The 14,986-nt window shown below is 34.6% G+C and overlaps 2 protein-coding genes across 2 annotated transcripts; both read left to right on the top strand.

Moving 5' to 3' along the window:
* Positions 1 to 1,562: 1,562 nt before the first annotated feature.
* LOC18042877 (E3 ubiquitin ligase BIG BROTHER-related) lies at positions 1,563 to 2,293 on the top strand. Its single transcript, XM_024183845.1, has one exon. It carries the CDS (start codon positions 1,628 to 1,630, stop codon positions 2,291 to 2,293), a length of 666 nt encoding a protein of 221 aa, XP_024039613.1. The 5' UTR covers positions 1,563 to 1,627.
* An 8,455-nt stretch (positions 2,294 to 10,748) lies between these two features.
* Positions 10,749 to 13,125, top strand: LOC18042380 (NAC domain-containing protein 2). Its single transcript, XM_006434177.2, has 3 exons — positions 10,749 to 11,028; positions 11,153 to 11,427; positions 12,100 to 13,125. The coding sequence occupies exons 1-3, from the start codon at positions 10,869 to 10,871 to the stop codon at positions 12,571 to 12,573; spliced, it is 909 nt and encodes a 302-aa protein (XP_006434240.1). The 5' UTR covers positions 10,749 to 10,868; the 3' UTR covers positions 12,574 to 13,125.
* Positions 13,126 to 14,986: the final 1,861 nt, after the last annotated feature.

The raw sequence follows: 14,986 nt of genomic DNA, 5'->3' as shown, positions 1-14,986 counted from the left end.
TCAAGCGAATTCAAATGGGTAACATAATTAGTTCTTTTTTTTCGGGATTCATTAAAGTCATCAGTGACCTTTTTGGATCCCCACTTGATTTTCTCTCCGGAAAGTCCTGCAGGTAAATTTACATTTCGCTAATTGAACTTGGTTGCTTTGTTATTTTTATTTTTTCATTTTTTTGGGGTTTATATCTGTCTCCATTTTCATTTTACTTTGAATTTTTGTTCAGCACAGTTTGCGTCTCAACATGGGATTTTATTTGCTACATCGAAAACTTTTGTGTTGCCAATCTGCTGAAGATGGCCATGGTGTTAGGTCTATCTTACATTGGTGAGTTACATTAGTGTGCAGTTCTATCTTTCGTTGCTTCTACTTGGCATTTTTAATTGACAATTCGCATCGCCATATACGGTTTGTGTTTGCTTTTGATGACGCGACAGTTCTCTTGTTCTTCTATCTGTTATACAAGCTGGGAATTTGTTGGTGCATTGGTCACAGCCTCTGCAAAATCTTATGGGCATGCTTGGTTTCCTGGTTCTCCATTTGGGAGTATTGTTGCACATTCTTCTGGGTTAAGCTTATAAAACTTAAAAGAAGAAACCAAGTACACAGAAGGAACATTGAACACGAGTTCGATACAAGTGAAGCAGATGCATATTATGATTACGATGTCGAAAGCTATTCATTTGACGATTCACCAAGAAACAGGTCCTTGTCTTCTCGCAGCAGAGAGATTGATTACAGAGGAACTCACTTAAGGAAGTCTTTACGGCCGAGAAGCCACAATGTTCGACTAGGGATCAGCAGAGATTCAATGCACAGACACGGACATAGTCATAGAAGAAATACCATCAAGCAACATACTCACAATGGCACAATTCATGGGATCAAAGTGGCTCACAGTTCAAAATTTGTGAAGAAAGATAGGAGCAACAAGAGAGGGGCCGCTTATCGGAGTCGAAGATGGTGAATTATTAACTTGACAGAAACAATATTTCTTCATTGCTTTTGGAATTTTAAGTGTTGGAATCTGGTTATCACAATTGCTTGGCATTGACGTTGCCTTCTGTCGACAACGTGTTTGGTAGGAATTAAGCATGCTTAATTTTAGACTCTCGCCAGAAAGAAACTCTAGAGAGCAACACCAGCCAAAAAAGTCATAAATATTTTCCTGATTATTGTTTCATTTTTACGCAATTAGAGAACTATATGTAATTTCTTTACCTTTGATTGCACTTAATTAATCGGGAGAAATTTTTAACATTTTTACTATCATATACATAGTTGCTTATATAAAGAGAGGGTATTGCCTACAGATGAGGCAAAGATTAGGCACTAGGCAGAAATCTTTGTAGTTCAAATTCCTGGATAAGGTATACTTTAACTTACAAAGAACGTTCTTCCATTGTATGCGTAAAAGTTTATACAAGCCCTTAAGAGTTTTAAAAACTTTGCAGCAGGAATCTGGGGTTTTTGTTGCTTGCCCTAAAAGTTACTTTCCTTTAAAGAAACCTTCAACCTAATCCCTTCATATTTCTTCTCATATATGATCAAGTAACAGGCAAGAATTGTACGGTGCTTAAAAGAGACGCATCGATCAATACTCTACTCATCATCTTTCATCTTAATTTCAATGGAGAACGAGGATCAAAGAAAACGTCAAGCATCAAGATCATCAAGGGGGCCGACGCCGGCGTCGCCTCTCACTCAGCTCTATCAAGTCAGCTCAGATTTTGCAATGGCAATGGCGTTGCAAGAACAAGAAAGGCTTGCAACAATCGAAAGTGAGAGCAGCAACGAAGACGACGATGGGAGTGAAGTTAACGGTGCCAATAGTTACGATTATTTCGAATGCGATGGCTTTGATACGTTGGAGGCTGCAGGGTTACAGTTCCTTGAGGGACAAGATAGCAATTACTCTGACGACGACGATGAGATCATGGACGACGATGATGAACTTGAACTTGATGTTGATGAATTAACGTACGAGGAATTGATTGCGCTCGGGGAATTCATCGGTCAAGAGAAACGAGGATTGTCGTTGAACCAAATATCGACGTGCTTGCATGCATGCAAGTCCCCGCCTGCTGATGGGACCAAATCGGGAATTGATCGCTGTGTGATTTGTCAAGTTGAGTATGAAGAAGGAGAATCAATCGTAGCGCTGCTTCCATGTGAGCATCTTTATCACTCTGAATGCATAAGCAATTGGCTTCAGATTAAGAAGATTTGCCCTATTTGCAGCACTGAAGCTTCACCAGCCAAGAATCATAATAATGCTATTACTAGCAAGCTTTAGTTATTTTTAATTTTATTAATTATTTGGCTTTGTGGATTTATTGTTTAGATATTTCAAAATCTAATTGTATATGCTGATACTGGAAATAAACAGTAATAGTATTGAAGCTTTAATTAGGATTGTTGATTCTTTAATTGATAATTTAAATCCTCCTAAAAGTGAAGGATTTGAGAAAAGGGTTGATTCTATAAAATGAATTTTTTTTTTTTTTACCAGCAAGCAATCAGCTGGTAAAGGGTTGTTCTAGTTTAACCAAAGTCTTCAGTTTGAGGTTTGGGAATGCAGCTGCGTTAAATGCTTGTTGGGAGAGCTTTCCCACCCTAGTGGTCCTACCCGACTTGAATATGAATTAGTCGAACCCCAATGTGGTGCTGCCCTAGTGTTCCTATTCGACTCGAATCTGGACTAATCGAGTTCCAATGTAGTCTTCAAATACCAGATGGTTCGTAAAAAGTTTTTCTATACTACTGTATGCACTTTGCAGTGTGGTAGCATCCTTGAAAAGAACTCACAGAGTTTAGTTTTCAGGGGAATACGTACGCTTATGTATTTAGGATGCGTTATTTAAAAGTCTACTGCATAATTTATTGAGCAATGAAATTTGACTAGTATAAAAAATGTATTATTATTCATGCTGGTAGCGCTACTGAACGACGAATTGTTATAAATAATATTTTTATTTTTATTCTCGTGATGACTTCTTAGTGTTCAAATGTTATTTTTCATATAAATCTCGATGTCTTGGACTCACTTTCAATAAATTGTGTGATAGTTAGTCAAACCCTACCCGGTAGCCAGCCAAAATGTGATAATGCAACTAGAGTCATCTACTATATCATTAATTGGGGTTTCGTGCGAATTTAATTAAATTAAATGAAATCAAATCTTTTAGATTAGATGAATGTATGTCCTAAAGGTAAAGGCCGTCTCCTTGCCCTCAACGAAACCATCGAACTACAAACTTGATTACTCTCGACCAACTTTTGCCTGAGCTTAACAAAAATACTTAAAAACTTTAATAAACAATTTGCTACGTGACAATTCATAAACAAGAGTCTAGTCGCCCACCAAATTGGAGCCAGCGGCTCTGCTGGACCATTCATACTTTTCCAGTGAAATTAAGAAACGACATGAAAAATCAAGTCAAGCCACCTTTTCTTATGATGCATCTTAAGACCTTTAACACATTAAACAAAGAAAATTATTTGATCTTTAAAGTTAGCTTCCACAAGAAGGAACCACACTTCCCTATACAAAAAAACAGCCCACAGAGCATCCACTTGCTCTTGTTTTGTGCCTCCTCTAGAATGTGAACTTAAAATTAATTAATTAAAATTAAAAATCAGCGCCGCCTTTAGGGCAACAGCCGCAAGTTTCTGCAATAGGTCCGATTTTTGTCTTCACCACAGACAAAAATCAATTGAACTTCAGCATCAGATATTAATATTATATCAATTAGCACCGGAAGTTAATAACCACATCTTTGTAAATGTTGAGGACCTTCGATTACTCTCCCACAAACCGACAAAGATTAAATAATTTAAAATGTAAAAAAGTGAAAAACGACATGCAAGTTGTAATGAGGAACGTGCACTGACAATCAGTTAAGAGCACGCGGGGCTAAGAATTTGTCGTGCAACGACAAAAATGAATAAATTTTTAAACCGGCCAAAAGAAATCACATTTTTCGGACTGACGGTTCATGCGTAGGATTTCAGACGACAAGTAGGACAGTCCGCGGAGTGGCTTTCAAAAGATCAATCTCAAGATCCATTGAACTTGTATGCAGCTTTCAGGATTTTGTTGTTTGGTTTCAACTCCCAAGTGAACGGCCGTAATTAGGGCAGTGATTTAGGGTGATCGAAAAGTCATAGCAGTGCAAAAAAGTATATTATAACACAACACATTAAAATATTATATTCAAGATTTTGTTATGCCTCCGCAGCTCTATTGGGAGTTTGGGACATGGCTTGGATATTTGGGATGAAAAGAAATCAGATCATTCTATTTTTCAGTTCATGAATGTCACCTAAACACTTGGGATGAAAATAAATAAATAAATATTATTTAGAATGTTTCACACTATATTTGTTCTAGCTTTATACAAATGAATATGAAGTTGATAGTATTGGACTACTGGAAAGTGCTTTTGACAAATCCTACAGCTTGTCCCGTAATCAAACGTGCGCTTTTGATAAAATAATTGGTAAATGCTTGGTGATTCTTTAAGATAAAACCTTGGAAAGAAAGTATTTTTGCGAAGAGCACTTTTATATAGTGGCATAATGGTGTTAAGCCCAATCCCATCAGTTGAAAGCCCGTTGAAAACTCGTTATTTTCTTGACTTTGGATCTTAACCTTTAATTTAAACATTTAATTATTGTTTAGCTCAATGATTCGCCTTTGGGTCTCACACTGTGTTGAATGCCATTTTCTTTGTTTCACATACAAGAAGAAAATAGAAGGAAAATACTTTTCAAATATTAAAATGTAATAACCCCCCAAAAATAAATGGCGGCTTAAAAGCTATTGTGAAGTGGGTATAGTTGAAAGAGAAAATTTCTTTATAATGTTCATTTAACATGGACAAAGTAAAATGTCATGTTAATTAAACTGTGAAACAAAGTCATGCTAACCCACTAGCCTTGTTAAGCAAGTATTAGCGAATATATATTTTATTTCTTTTTCACATTTTTTTTAATTAAATCATGTTATGCTAAACTCTTTGAAGTAAAATGTTAATTATTAGAGATAACCCACTAACTGTAAAGTTGAAGAAACATGTTGCAGACATTAGAAGCAAGACAGTGGTTAAAAGTCTTGTCCATCTTGAATGTTTTATGTGGTCTACGTTTGATTTTAATTTAATGCTTAAGAATTTTAATAGTCCATGTTCAGTGAACCTTACGCCATCGGATTTTATTCAAAGTAATCCTAATTGCGGATAATCTTTGATGATTTTTTTAATCACAAATTAATCTAATTCAACATCGTATCATGTAATTGATCCTAAAAATAATTTTGGCCAATAGATCACATCTAAAAATGTTAGTTTAATTCAAAGTCGATTTTTTTATCAGCTTATATAAACGTTTGTACTCTATTGTATTTAATGAATAAACAATTTTTCATCATATTAAATATCCAAAAAACTAGCCGGCTATGTTGCCACCATTGAACGATACCACAATTTTTTTATTTTGTGACTTTGTTACTGTAAAATTTCATTGAGCTCCAATGCCCTCTCCCTTATTTGTAAACCATTTAAAAGTAGTTAGTTGTTAAGTTATGTAATCATGTAACTTACATCAACCCAATACTTGCTATCACAAATACACATTTGATTTTTATTGTTTATGTTTTTATGTTAGTGGTAGTAAGTGTTGGGTTGATGTAAGTTACATGGATCTTAAAAGTATTATGATACTTTCTACTTGCCTACACTATCAACATTCAATTTATCACCCTACACTCTTTTTTATTTATTATTTTTTGTAAGTATTAAAGGAGCTTTTGTTTACAACCACAACAACTTTAATCATAATAACACACTAATATTAATAAAAAGACAAAAAATACCCTTAAATTAGTACTTAAAAAAAACCATTCCCTCTCTTGAGGAATCACAATAGTTCATCTTCTGTTGATCATCATCAACAAAATTCCTCCCGAATTCACTAATAAACCCTAAAACCAAACTAGTCATTGAAATCATCAATACTCATTTGCTTAGATCATCGTATACTTGGTATGGCTGCGTGCAGCCATGGGCTTGCCTGGAATGGCCACGTACTGCCATGGGTTTGTTTAGCATGACCGCATGCGGCCATGGGTTGTGTTGGACAATGGGCATGGTTTGATGATATGTGTTGTAAATTTGAGTGGGTTTTACTTATTAGGGTTTCAATTGGAGTATTTTGATGAAGACCAAGACTTTGATTTGTAGAAATTAAGTTTCATTTATAAACAGTAGATTCAAAATGGTGTTGACGAAATTGGATGTAAAAGTGATAGTGGAGTTGTTAAATGTGTGAAAGAGGATAAGGGAAAAAAAGTGAATTAAAAAAGAAGATGAATAGAGAAAGGAGCGGGGGGAGGGAGAGAGAGAGAAATAAAAATAAAAAGGGAGAATTTTACATTTATTCTATTATATTGAGATTTTGATTTATTTTTTATTTTTTAAAAAAAGAGATTAAAGAGTGATTTTTATTGGTGATGCACATAAAATTTGAATCAGCTTTATTTTAGAAACAATAGGGATGTAAAAAATAAATCTCTTCAATAATAGGCGTAATAGTAAGGTACTAAGGTAATCTATTCTATAATTAACAATGCTACTATCATATTTTATTGAGTCAATGTTATTAATGGTTAAATTTAACAATTTTAGGGAGTAAATTGATAGTTTTATGCTTTTAATGTTAAATTGAAGTATGCCATCAGGGGATAAATGAAAGCTTATTATTTTATTATTTTAATCAAATTTAAGGGTAAATTTATCTTTTTAATACTTATGTATAAATTCTAAATAAAAAAGAGTACATAAGGGCTCAATGGAATTTTATAGTAAAAAGTCACAAATGGTACCGTATAACACTGGCAACATAGCCGGACACAAAAAATATATATATATAAATTTTGAAAAGTATAACGGAAACTAACCCAAAAAAAAAGGAAAAATGAAAGAAGAAAAAAAAAGAATCGTCGCTAAGTCTTACCCAAATAATGTTCATGTTATTTGCAATCTTATTTCATTTTAAAAAAAAAATCAAGGGTGACAAAGAATTTATTGCTTTCACACGGAATGCAGATGTTCAAGATTTCCATGCATGGACCCGATTTATTTGCAAAAATGGCACATGTTTTCTTTTCTTCACGAATGAATTGTCATTAGTCATTGCCAGACTTTCACCTAATGTGGAACCTATCATATCACCGCCATCATAGAAGCCACCTCTCAATCATTGACTTTTCCTTTCGATTACAGCCTTTTAGCCACATTTTCTTTTCCTAGTCGACCTAAATGACAGTCACAATGCATTTAATCAGAGCAAATATAATTAATACGATTTGGAATAAAGGCAGTTGGAAATTAATGTAATTGTTGGAATAATGCAAATTAAAGATACTAAAGATTTTGCCAAAAATATTAAATAATTTATTTATTAAAAAAGGAATAATTCATTCAACAGAGTAAAGAAAGAGTGTAAAGAATAGCATATTTCCATAAAAAAAACATTCAACCAAACCTTAAAAACCAGTAAACCGTAAGCAAGTTTAGCTAAAACATGAAATGTTTTGATTAGAGAATTGGGATGTATTTGGCAAAGATGAAACACTTTGTTTGGCACAATCGTCATACGTGGACTATTCTGAACCGCCCGTAATAAATGAATATTAGTTTGACCAAATAGCCACTAGTATTGGTAGCAACGGTCACGTCATTTAAGTCAATATCTTAATTAAATTATTAGTTAGGACATTAATACTAAAAATCAATTGAAAAACCTTAGCACTTATGTTTTAACAAATGAAGTAACGATTGTTAATTAAATTATTTACTCTGCATTCTTTTGAAACTTTCCTCACACGCCCCATATCCCACCTCACACGACCAAAATAATTTCATTTTGGATTGATCTTATATTTAATCAACAACGAACTAATAAATGATTAGTACATGTACCTGTCATCACAAATTTATAAATCATACCTCTAAATATTTAATACAGTGGATTTAAAAAAAATGCCAATATCACACAGCACTTAGTTAAAGGCTGTTTAGAATTGTTATATGTCATGCTTCAACTTTTCTATACAAATGAAAAAAAAAATTTGAAATTTGTCAACCTAAGAGGAAGAAAGAAGTAGAACCGCATCATAATAGTAGAAAGGCACACGCATATCATATATGAGTGGGATATCCCCACGTAGCTTTACTCGTCCAACAAATCAGGACTCGCCACGTCACACACTTATAATACATTTAATATTATAGTAACGACTCCGGAACGGGGTCCACTCCCCCGCCCGCAATTGATTGTAGGTCTAGGTCACCCCTGCCCTTAAATTTTACCCACGTTTGTAGACACAAACATAATGAGGGAAATTCCACTACGGTCACAGTGACGTAGCGCCTATTCTAACCATGCGTGGCGGGCTCTGATTGGGTGAGCTAAATGTTTGTTTTGACTAATAGGGACATGCAACAGACGTGTGTCATGCACGGCCACCGAAAGTAAAAGCTGCGATGGTTCCACTTGAGGATGTTAACAAATCCATGCCGTTAATTGACGTGGAATTAGAGAAAGTCGGAAGTGGAAGTAGTGGGAAACGAATACTTGGCGGTTTTGGCACTTGCCGCGTCTCTTCTTCATGCTTATCTTATTCCACGTAGGCTGTTGAAATTTTACACAAAGCGTTCAATGTTCGAACCAAAAAGTTTTGAATGACGGTCACTCTCCTGCACGTTTCTTTATTTGTTTTTGTTTTCTTTTTTAAAAAAAAAAAAAAAGTTTTGAAGGTCACGCATAGAATAGTTAGGTGATTTTAATGAATCCAAGAACACAATTTAGTATGCTTATTTAATATTTATATTTTGACTTAAATATTTGTGTAGTGCATGAGTTTTAAAAAATACGTTTATGTTATTAAATATTTTACACTCTATTCTTATTTTTTATTTATTTTTTTTATAATAATCCCTTTACAACAATATTCATGCCTTCTTTTAAAAAATGTTAATTTTTCAAACTAATTTTTAAAGTAATATAAAAATTTTTACAAATTTTTGTGTTATTATTTTTCTTTTAAGAATAATTTGATAATTTTATAAAATGTTGCAAGGATATTAAACATTGTTTTAAATTGGCTTATATTAATTTGCAATTATTATCAAGATTACTGCACGAGTACAAAAAATACTAGTTCCTTCATATTGATATTTATTAGTTAATTTGCTAATTTAATTTTTATAGATAAATTAATTAATGTCAATAATATTATTACTATGGTATTATAGTAAAAGTAAAGAAAAATAAGGACAAAAAGTAATATATTCAACTATAAAAGTGTTTTAAGATATTATTTAAAATATATGAACTTAAGTTAAAAAAAGGACTAAAAAGGCATTGATCTATTTATATGTGTTAATTTCATATTACCTTATAAATTAATTTTTTTAAATTACTCCCTTATTTTTTAAAATCTCAATTTATTTCATTTTTATTAAGAGAACAGAAAAAAAAAATCCATCGATTACACCCTCATTTTTTTTTTCTTATCCTTTGAACAGAACTAAGGATAATTCAAGATTTTTTAAAAAATAAAAAGATGATTTAAAAATAATCAATTCATGAGATGGGCAATTCAAAATTTATTTATTTTACAATAACACATATCACAAGAAATATTGTAGCAGGGGTGAAAATTATTTAAAAGAAAAAAGATTTTAGTAAAGCGTGGTGTGAGAGAGCAGTGCTAAAAAACAGTGTATTGTAATCTTTCTCTCCAATGATAATGATGAAGCCAAGCATACGTCAGCTAAATCATAAAAGTCATAGTTTGAGACCACACTGTTTTAGTTGGCTCATCCGCTCATTGTTAGAATCGTAGCAAAGGCAAGAACCCAAAGAATTAATTTGAAACTTACCTATCCCTCAATCTCTAAAATTATACATGAAAGAAGATTGACAATTTTTTATTGCAATTAATATATATTACTTATTCTTATTATTTTTATAATATTTAATAATTTATTTTATATAAAAAATTTAAAGAAGTAAGAGGCAAATAAATTATTTGTTTGAGGATATTGAATATTAGTATTATATGTTGGGTATTAATGGTAATTAAATGTGATATTAAAAAAAATTGTACTACGTAAGTATCAGTGTATTTACCTAACAAATATATAATTATTAAAAAATTAAATTCTTATTGGGGAAATGGAAATTACTTTCCCTTCCTCAGCCGTAGGTACAAAATACCGAGAAACACAGGATTTCCCTCACACCCATTTCCCTCCAGCTGCCACAATACACAGAACTGAGACTCACCACCGCACGAGTAGGCTGACGTGTCCACCTCATCAACCGTTAAACTACAGGCCAGAATACTGACGGAAGAAATAAAAAAAAAAAACAAATTTCTGAAAAGGCTGAAACAAACCCCGCCGACCCCACGCGAATCCCGAGAGCAGTTTTTTCTAGGAACCGACAGTGTCGAAACAAACCAGTCCAAAACTTATGTCGTAAGCAGTGACAAAATCACCCCATGTGGCTATCTACACGCACCAACTTCACTTCCATGTTCGACACGTGTCCGGCTGCTATCATCAACCTTCCCCAATACAGCCCAAATCAGCATTATCTCCCACGTGTATTCTAGAAATCCCCACCAGCCGTTCTTGCCACGTGTCCACTGTTTTTCCCTATAAATTCACCGCTCACACTTGCGTTCTAAGTTTCAAGCGCCGTCATAGTTCTCAGAGGGTAGGAAGGTTTGGAGATAAGAACTAAGCGGAGAGGGTACAATCAGCAACAAGAAGAAGAAATAGAAGGGCAAAAAAGTCAAAATGACGGCTGAGTTACAGTTACCACCAGGTTTCAGGTTCCACCCGACCGATGAGGAGCTCGTTATGCACTATTTGTGCCGTAAATGCCTTTCGCAGCCAATCGCCGTTCCGATTATCGCCGAAATCGATCTTTACAAATTTGATCCCTGGGACCTCCCAGGTAATTACAGAAAATTTTGTATATTCAAAAATATTTTTTTTCGCCCAACGATTGAATTTTTTTTTTTGTACAAACTTTAATTAAATTATATTTTTTAATATGATATTTATTCGGGAAATTTCAGATTTGGCCCTGTACGGGGAAAAGGAGTGGTACTTTTTTACGCCTAGGGATCGGAAGTATCCAAACGGTTCAAGGCCGAACCGGGCGGCGGGGAGCGGGTACTGGAAGGCAACAGGAGCCGATAAGCCGATTGGCCAGCCGAAGCCCGTTGGAATTAAGAAGGCTCTTGTTTTTTACGCCGGAAAAGCGCCTAAAGGAGAGAAAACCAACTGGATTATGCACGAGTATCGGTTAGCTGACGTGGATCGCTCGGCTCGTAAGAAGAACAGCTTAAGGGTATTTTACACCATCTTCATCCTCCTTTATGTCAGGGATAAAATAGACATTTCATTGCATGGTGCACTGCTCCGGACGTGCGGTCAGAAATGACAGTTTTGACCCTGCCTGTCAATTTTCATAATTGGCGGCCGGAATATCGTGACGCTAATGTTTTATCTAATCATGAAGGTCAAACTGTTAAATCAGATAGGGAAAATCAAAAGATCAACTGGTTCTCACTAATCGAATGGGCCCCACACAGAAAATCGTATGGCGATGATGCTGTGAGTCTAATTGAACAGCACATATCATACACATTTATTATAACCTTTCAGGCAGTGACGATGACAGAAAAGTGACTGGCCAACTCACAATTATTACATTCCTAAATCCTAAGGAAACAATAATTAGATGGAATTTTGAGATTCAATTTGAGTTTTAACATCCGTGTGTTGTATATTATTAGATGTGTCTATGTCGGTAAATTTATGATTTGTGAAATTATTTAATCTTTATCTAATTGATTAACAAATGTCTTTGTCGTTTAACGAATATTCCTTGTTATCGCTTCATGTGACGTCACTCTCACATGAAGAAAGACGGACTACACTGAATGGTCCTGATTTTGAATTCAAAAAATCATGCATCATGTGAATGGGTGATCTAATGGTTCTTATTGATTTTTGCCAGCTGGACGATTGGGTGCTGTGTCGCATATACAACAAGAAGGGATCTATTGAGAAACAACAGCAGGTCACTAATCGGAGGCCGAATTTTACGGAGACGGAGACGGAGGAGAAGAAACCGGTGGTTATGCCAAGTGGCATGGACACGTCAACGTCAGGAGGAGCACTGCTTCCGAATCCGGCGTCGACCGTAACGGGAACGGGAACGGGAACAGTGAATGATTACATGTATTTTGACACGTCGGATTCGGTGCCGAAGCTGAACACGGACTCGAGTTGCTCGGAGCACGTGGTGTCACCGGAGTTCACGTGCGAGGTGCAGAGCGAGCCTAAAATGCAACCCTGGGAAAACACCCTTGGTTTTCCATATAATTACTTGGATTCCGCCATGGACATAAGCTTCAATTCTCAGTTGCAGGGAAACAATCAGCTGTCGCCGTTGCAGGATATGTTCATGTACTTTACGAAACCCTTTTAAATTTGGGTCGAGTGGATGGACCATAGATGGGATGGGCTGGGCTGGGCTGGGCTGGACTGGCCTTGAAAGAGGTAACACGAGACGAAAGTCAATGAGTGTGCCTGTGCGGTGCGGGGCCCAGTTGACGATATAGTAAGCCCTACGTTCTTTCGGACGATTGATCTGATTGATCGGACGGTTAACGCTGGATTTGCAAGCATATAATCATTAATCATTAGCATGTGTACAGCACGCGGCATGTGATGATGTTAATTTGTTTTAATTTTTCTTTTTTTTTAGGAAGTTATTAAATTTAGTGTTCCAAAAATGTTATATCAAATCAGTAGTGTGTCTTATTTGTTTTATCAAATTATTACGTGGGGTTCTTTAAGTTACTGTTAATCAGCAGTGTGTCTTATTTGGTTCACATTCTCGCTTGTCAGTGAAACCACGTAGCCGGTGGTGACCGTTTTAGAAACTGATGTATGATTACTACTGTTGTCAGCGTCCTTTGGATCATCATTTCAACAGTTAACAATGTTGAAAAATTATAGAATTTGAGTATTGGATTGAGTGGATTTTTATATAAATTTTAAGTAATTAAATTGCAAAAAAAAAAACCTCCCCTAACATTTATATTTAAATAACCGGGCTACTATTACAATTCTTTTTGTGAGCCGGAGCCGGACATTACTATCATCATAATTTGCTTTGTGTCAAATAGTTACTTGGTTTGTATACAATTGAGTTTGTATAAAAATATTTGCATAATACAGTGTTTCATATTATCATTGAATTTATTTTTAAACTCGTGCAATGAGTGACGATGATTGACCTTCTTGATTTATTTAACTAAATCAAAAACGACCCTAGCAAAAGATCAATTAATATTTTTGCTCTCTCTCATCTCCTCTCTCTTTCGAGCATCGCTGTCATCATCACCCCACTATCTATACATCTTTGTCACCACCGAATTCAGTATAAACTCCGCAAAAAAATAAAATTATTAATTTATGGTACCCTATAAGTTGTAGCACTTGCAGCACAGCGCTCATAGGGTTACCGAATGGGACAACTTCAATTTCAAAGCACCGTCAGTGGCGCAACACTTAAACCCGTTCGAATCGAACTCGCTGATGCGCTAATTCTTTTCCTAATAATGATGAGAATTCTTATGTGTTCGAGATTTGAGGTGGTATTTTAAAATATCAATATTCAATATTACTTAAATGAGAGAGCACAATTTGATTTATTTATATAAAAAAATTATAATGTGATAACAAGTCTGATAAGAGAAGGCTCACGTACAAGAAACTAAGTTTAAGAGAGCGGGTTATTCTTGGAATCTATTAATTGCTCGTGCCTAATTAACTCATGTGTAGGGAGGCTTTTTTTAAAAAAATATTTTTTCCTTTATTTTTTTTTTATTTTTATCTATCACAATAGTAGTCACTGTATTTGTAAATAATGACATAAATAATGCCGGCAGCTATTATTCATGTTTTGGACTGTCAAGAAAATAATGTAAACTCAACTTTCAAGGAAGCAATATAGACTCATAATTTCCAACATTACGAAGGGTTGATAGAAGAAAATGTGGTGAAAGATTAAACATTCATTATTTGAAATGGGAAAATGGGTCTTATAATTTTGAATTGAACTATTGGCACCCGTCCGTCCAAGAAACTCCATTTTCAATTATATTTCAATTAATATAAAAAAATGAACGCCTTTTTCCTTTTGTATGTCTTTCAATGTTCAGTAACTGTCTCATCTTGAAGTACTTTTGCAGGAATATTAATCTTACATGGACGGCGCTCGTGCTGTCAATCTTAGGACTTAAGAGCTTGCTCCATTATCAATTGAGTAACTCGCGTGGCAGAAGAATTGTGTGGCCCGTTTATTGCATTATGAAATTCTTATATCATAATGTATTGTAATTTATCACCTTACTTCTTATTGCAATTAATGAATACTATATTTTTAGAGTATTATGGAAGAATTTCAAATCCTTAAACGAGAAAATCAAATTTGGTTCAGTTTACATTTTAATGGCCTTCTACAAACACAATCAAAGAATCGAATGGTAAGGTCATGGCACTATGGGAATGGTAAAAATGTGTGTGTGTGTTTTTTAAATATACTCTTTTTCTTCTATAACGTTGACAATCTTTTGAGATCCATTTTTTGGATTGCTTTTAACAATAAAATTTGTCCCAATAGGTTGTTGGCTAATAAGCTTGATAGCATATTACAGTGTGCCACTTATGGTTGTGGTGCGCCAGTAAGAGTGTATTTATCTTTCAATGTAATTTCCGTAGAGTATGGGTTTGATAAGATTAATGAGTTGTTTATAGCCCAAAATTCTACGGTTGGAGGGTTGGACCGTTGCAATTGTTGGGCTAATATTTTTGGGCTTCAGACCCAAAAGGCA

Source organism: Citrus clementina, unplaced genomic scaffold, assembly GCF_000493195.1.
Source record: "Citrus clementina cultivar Clemenules unplaced genomic scaffold, Citrus_clementina_v1.0 scaffold_5, whole genome shotgun sequence".
NCBI lineage: Eukaryota > Viridiplantae > Streptophyta > Magnoliopsida > Sapindales > Rutaceae > Citrus > Citrus x clementina.
This window is presented reverse-complemented; position numbering and strand designations above follow the sequence as displayed.

Coding starts and splice junctions, on each gene's coding strand:
- LOC18042877 (XM_024183845.1), top strand. CDS start 1,628: ATGGAGAACGAGGATCAAAGAAAACGTCAAGCATCAAGATCATCAAGG.
- LOC18042380 (XM_006434177.2), top strand. CDS start 10,869: ATGACGGCTGAGTTACAGTTACCACCAGGTTTCAGGTTCCACCCGACC. Junction 11,029..11,152: donor TGATCCCTGGGACCTCCCAG/GTAATTACAGAA, acceptor GGGAAATTTCAG/ATTTGGCCCTGTACGGGGAA. Junction 11,428..12,099: donor GTAAGAAGAACAGCTTAAGG/GTATTTTACACC, acceptor GATTTTTGCCAG/CTGGACGATTGGGTGCTGTG.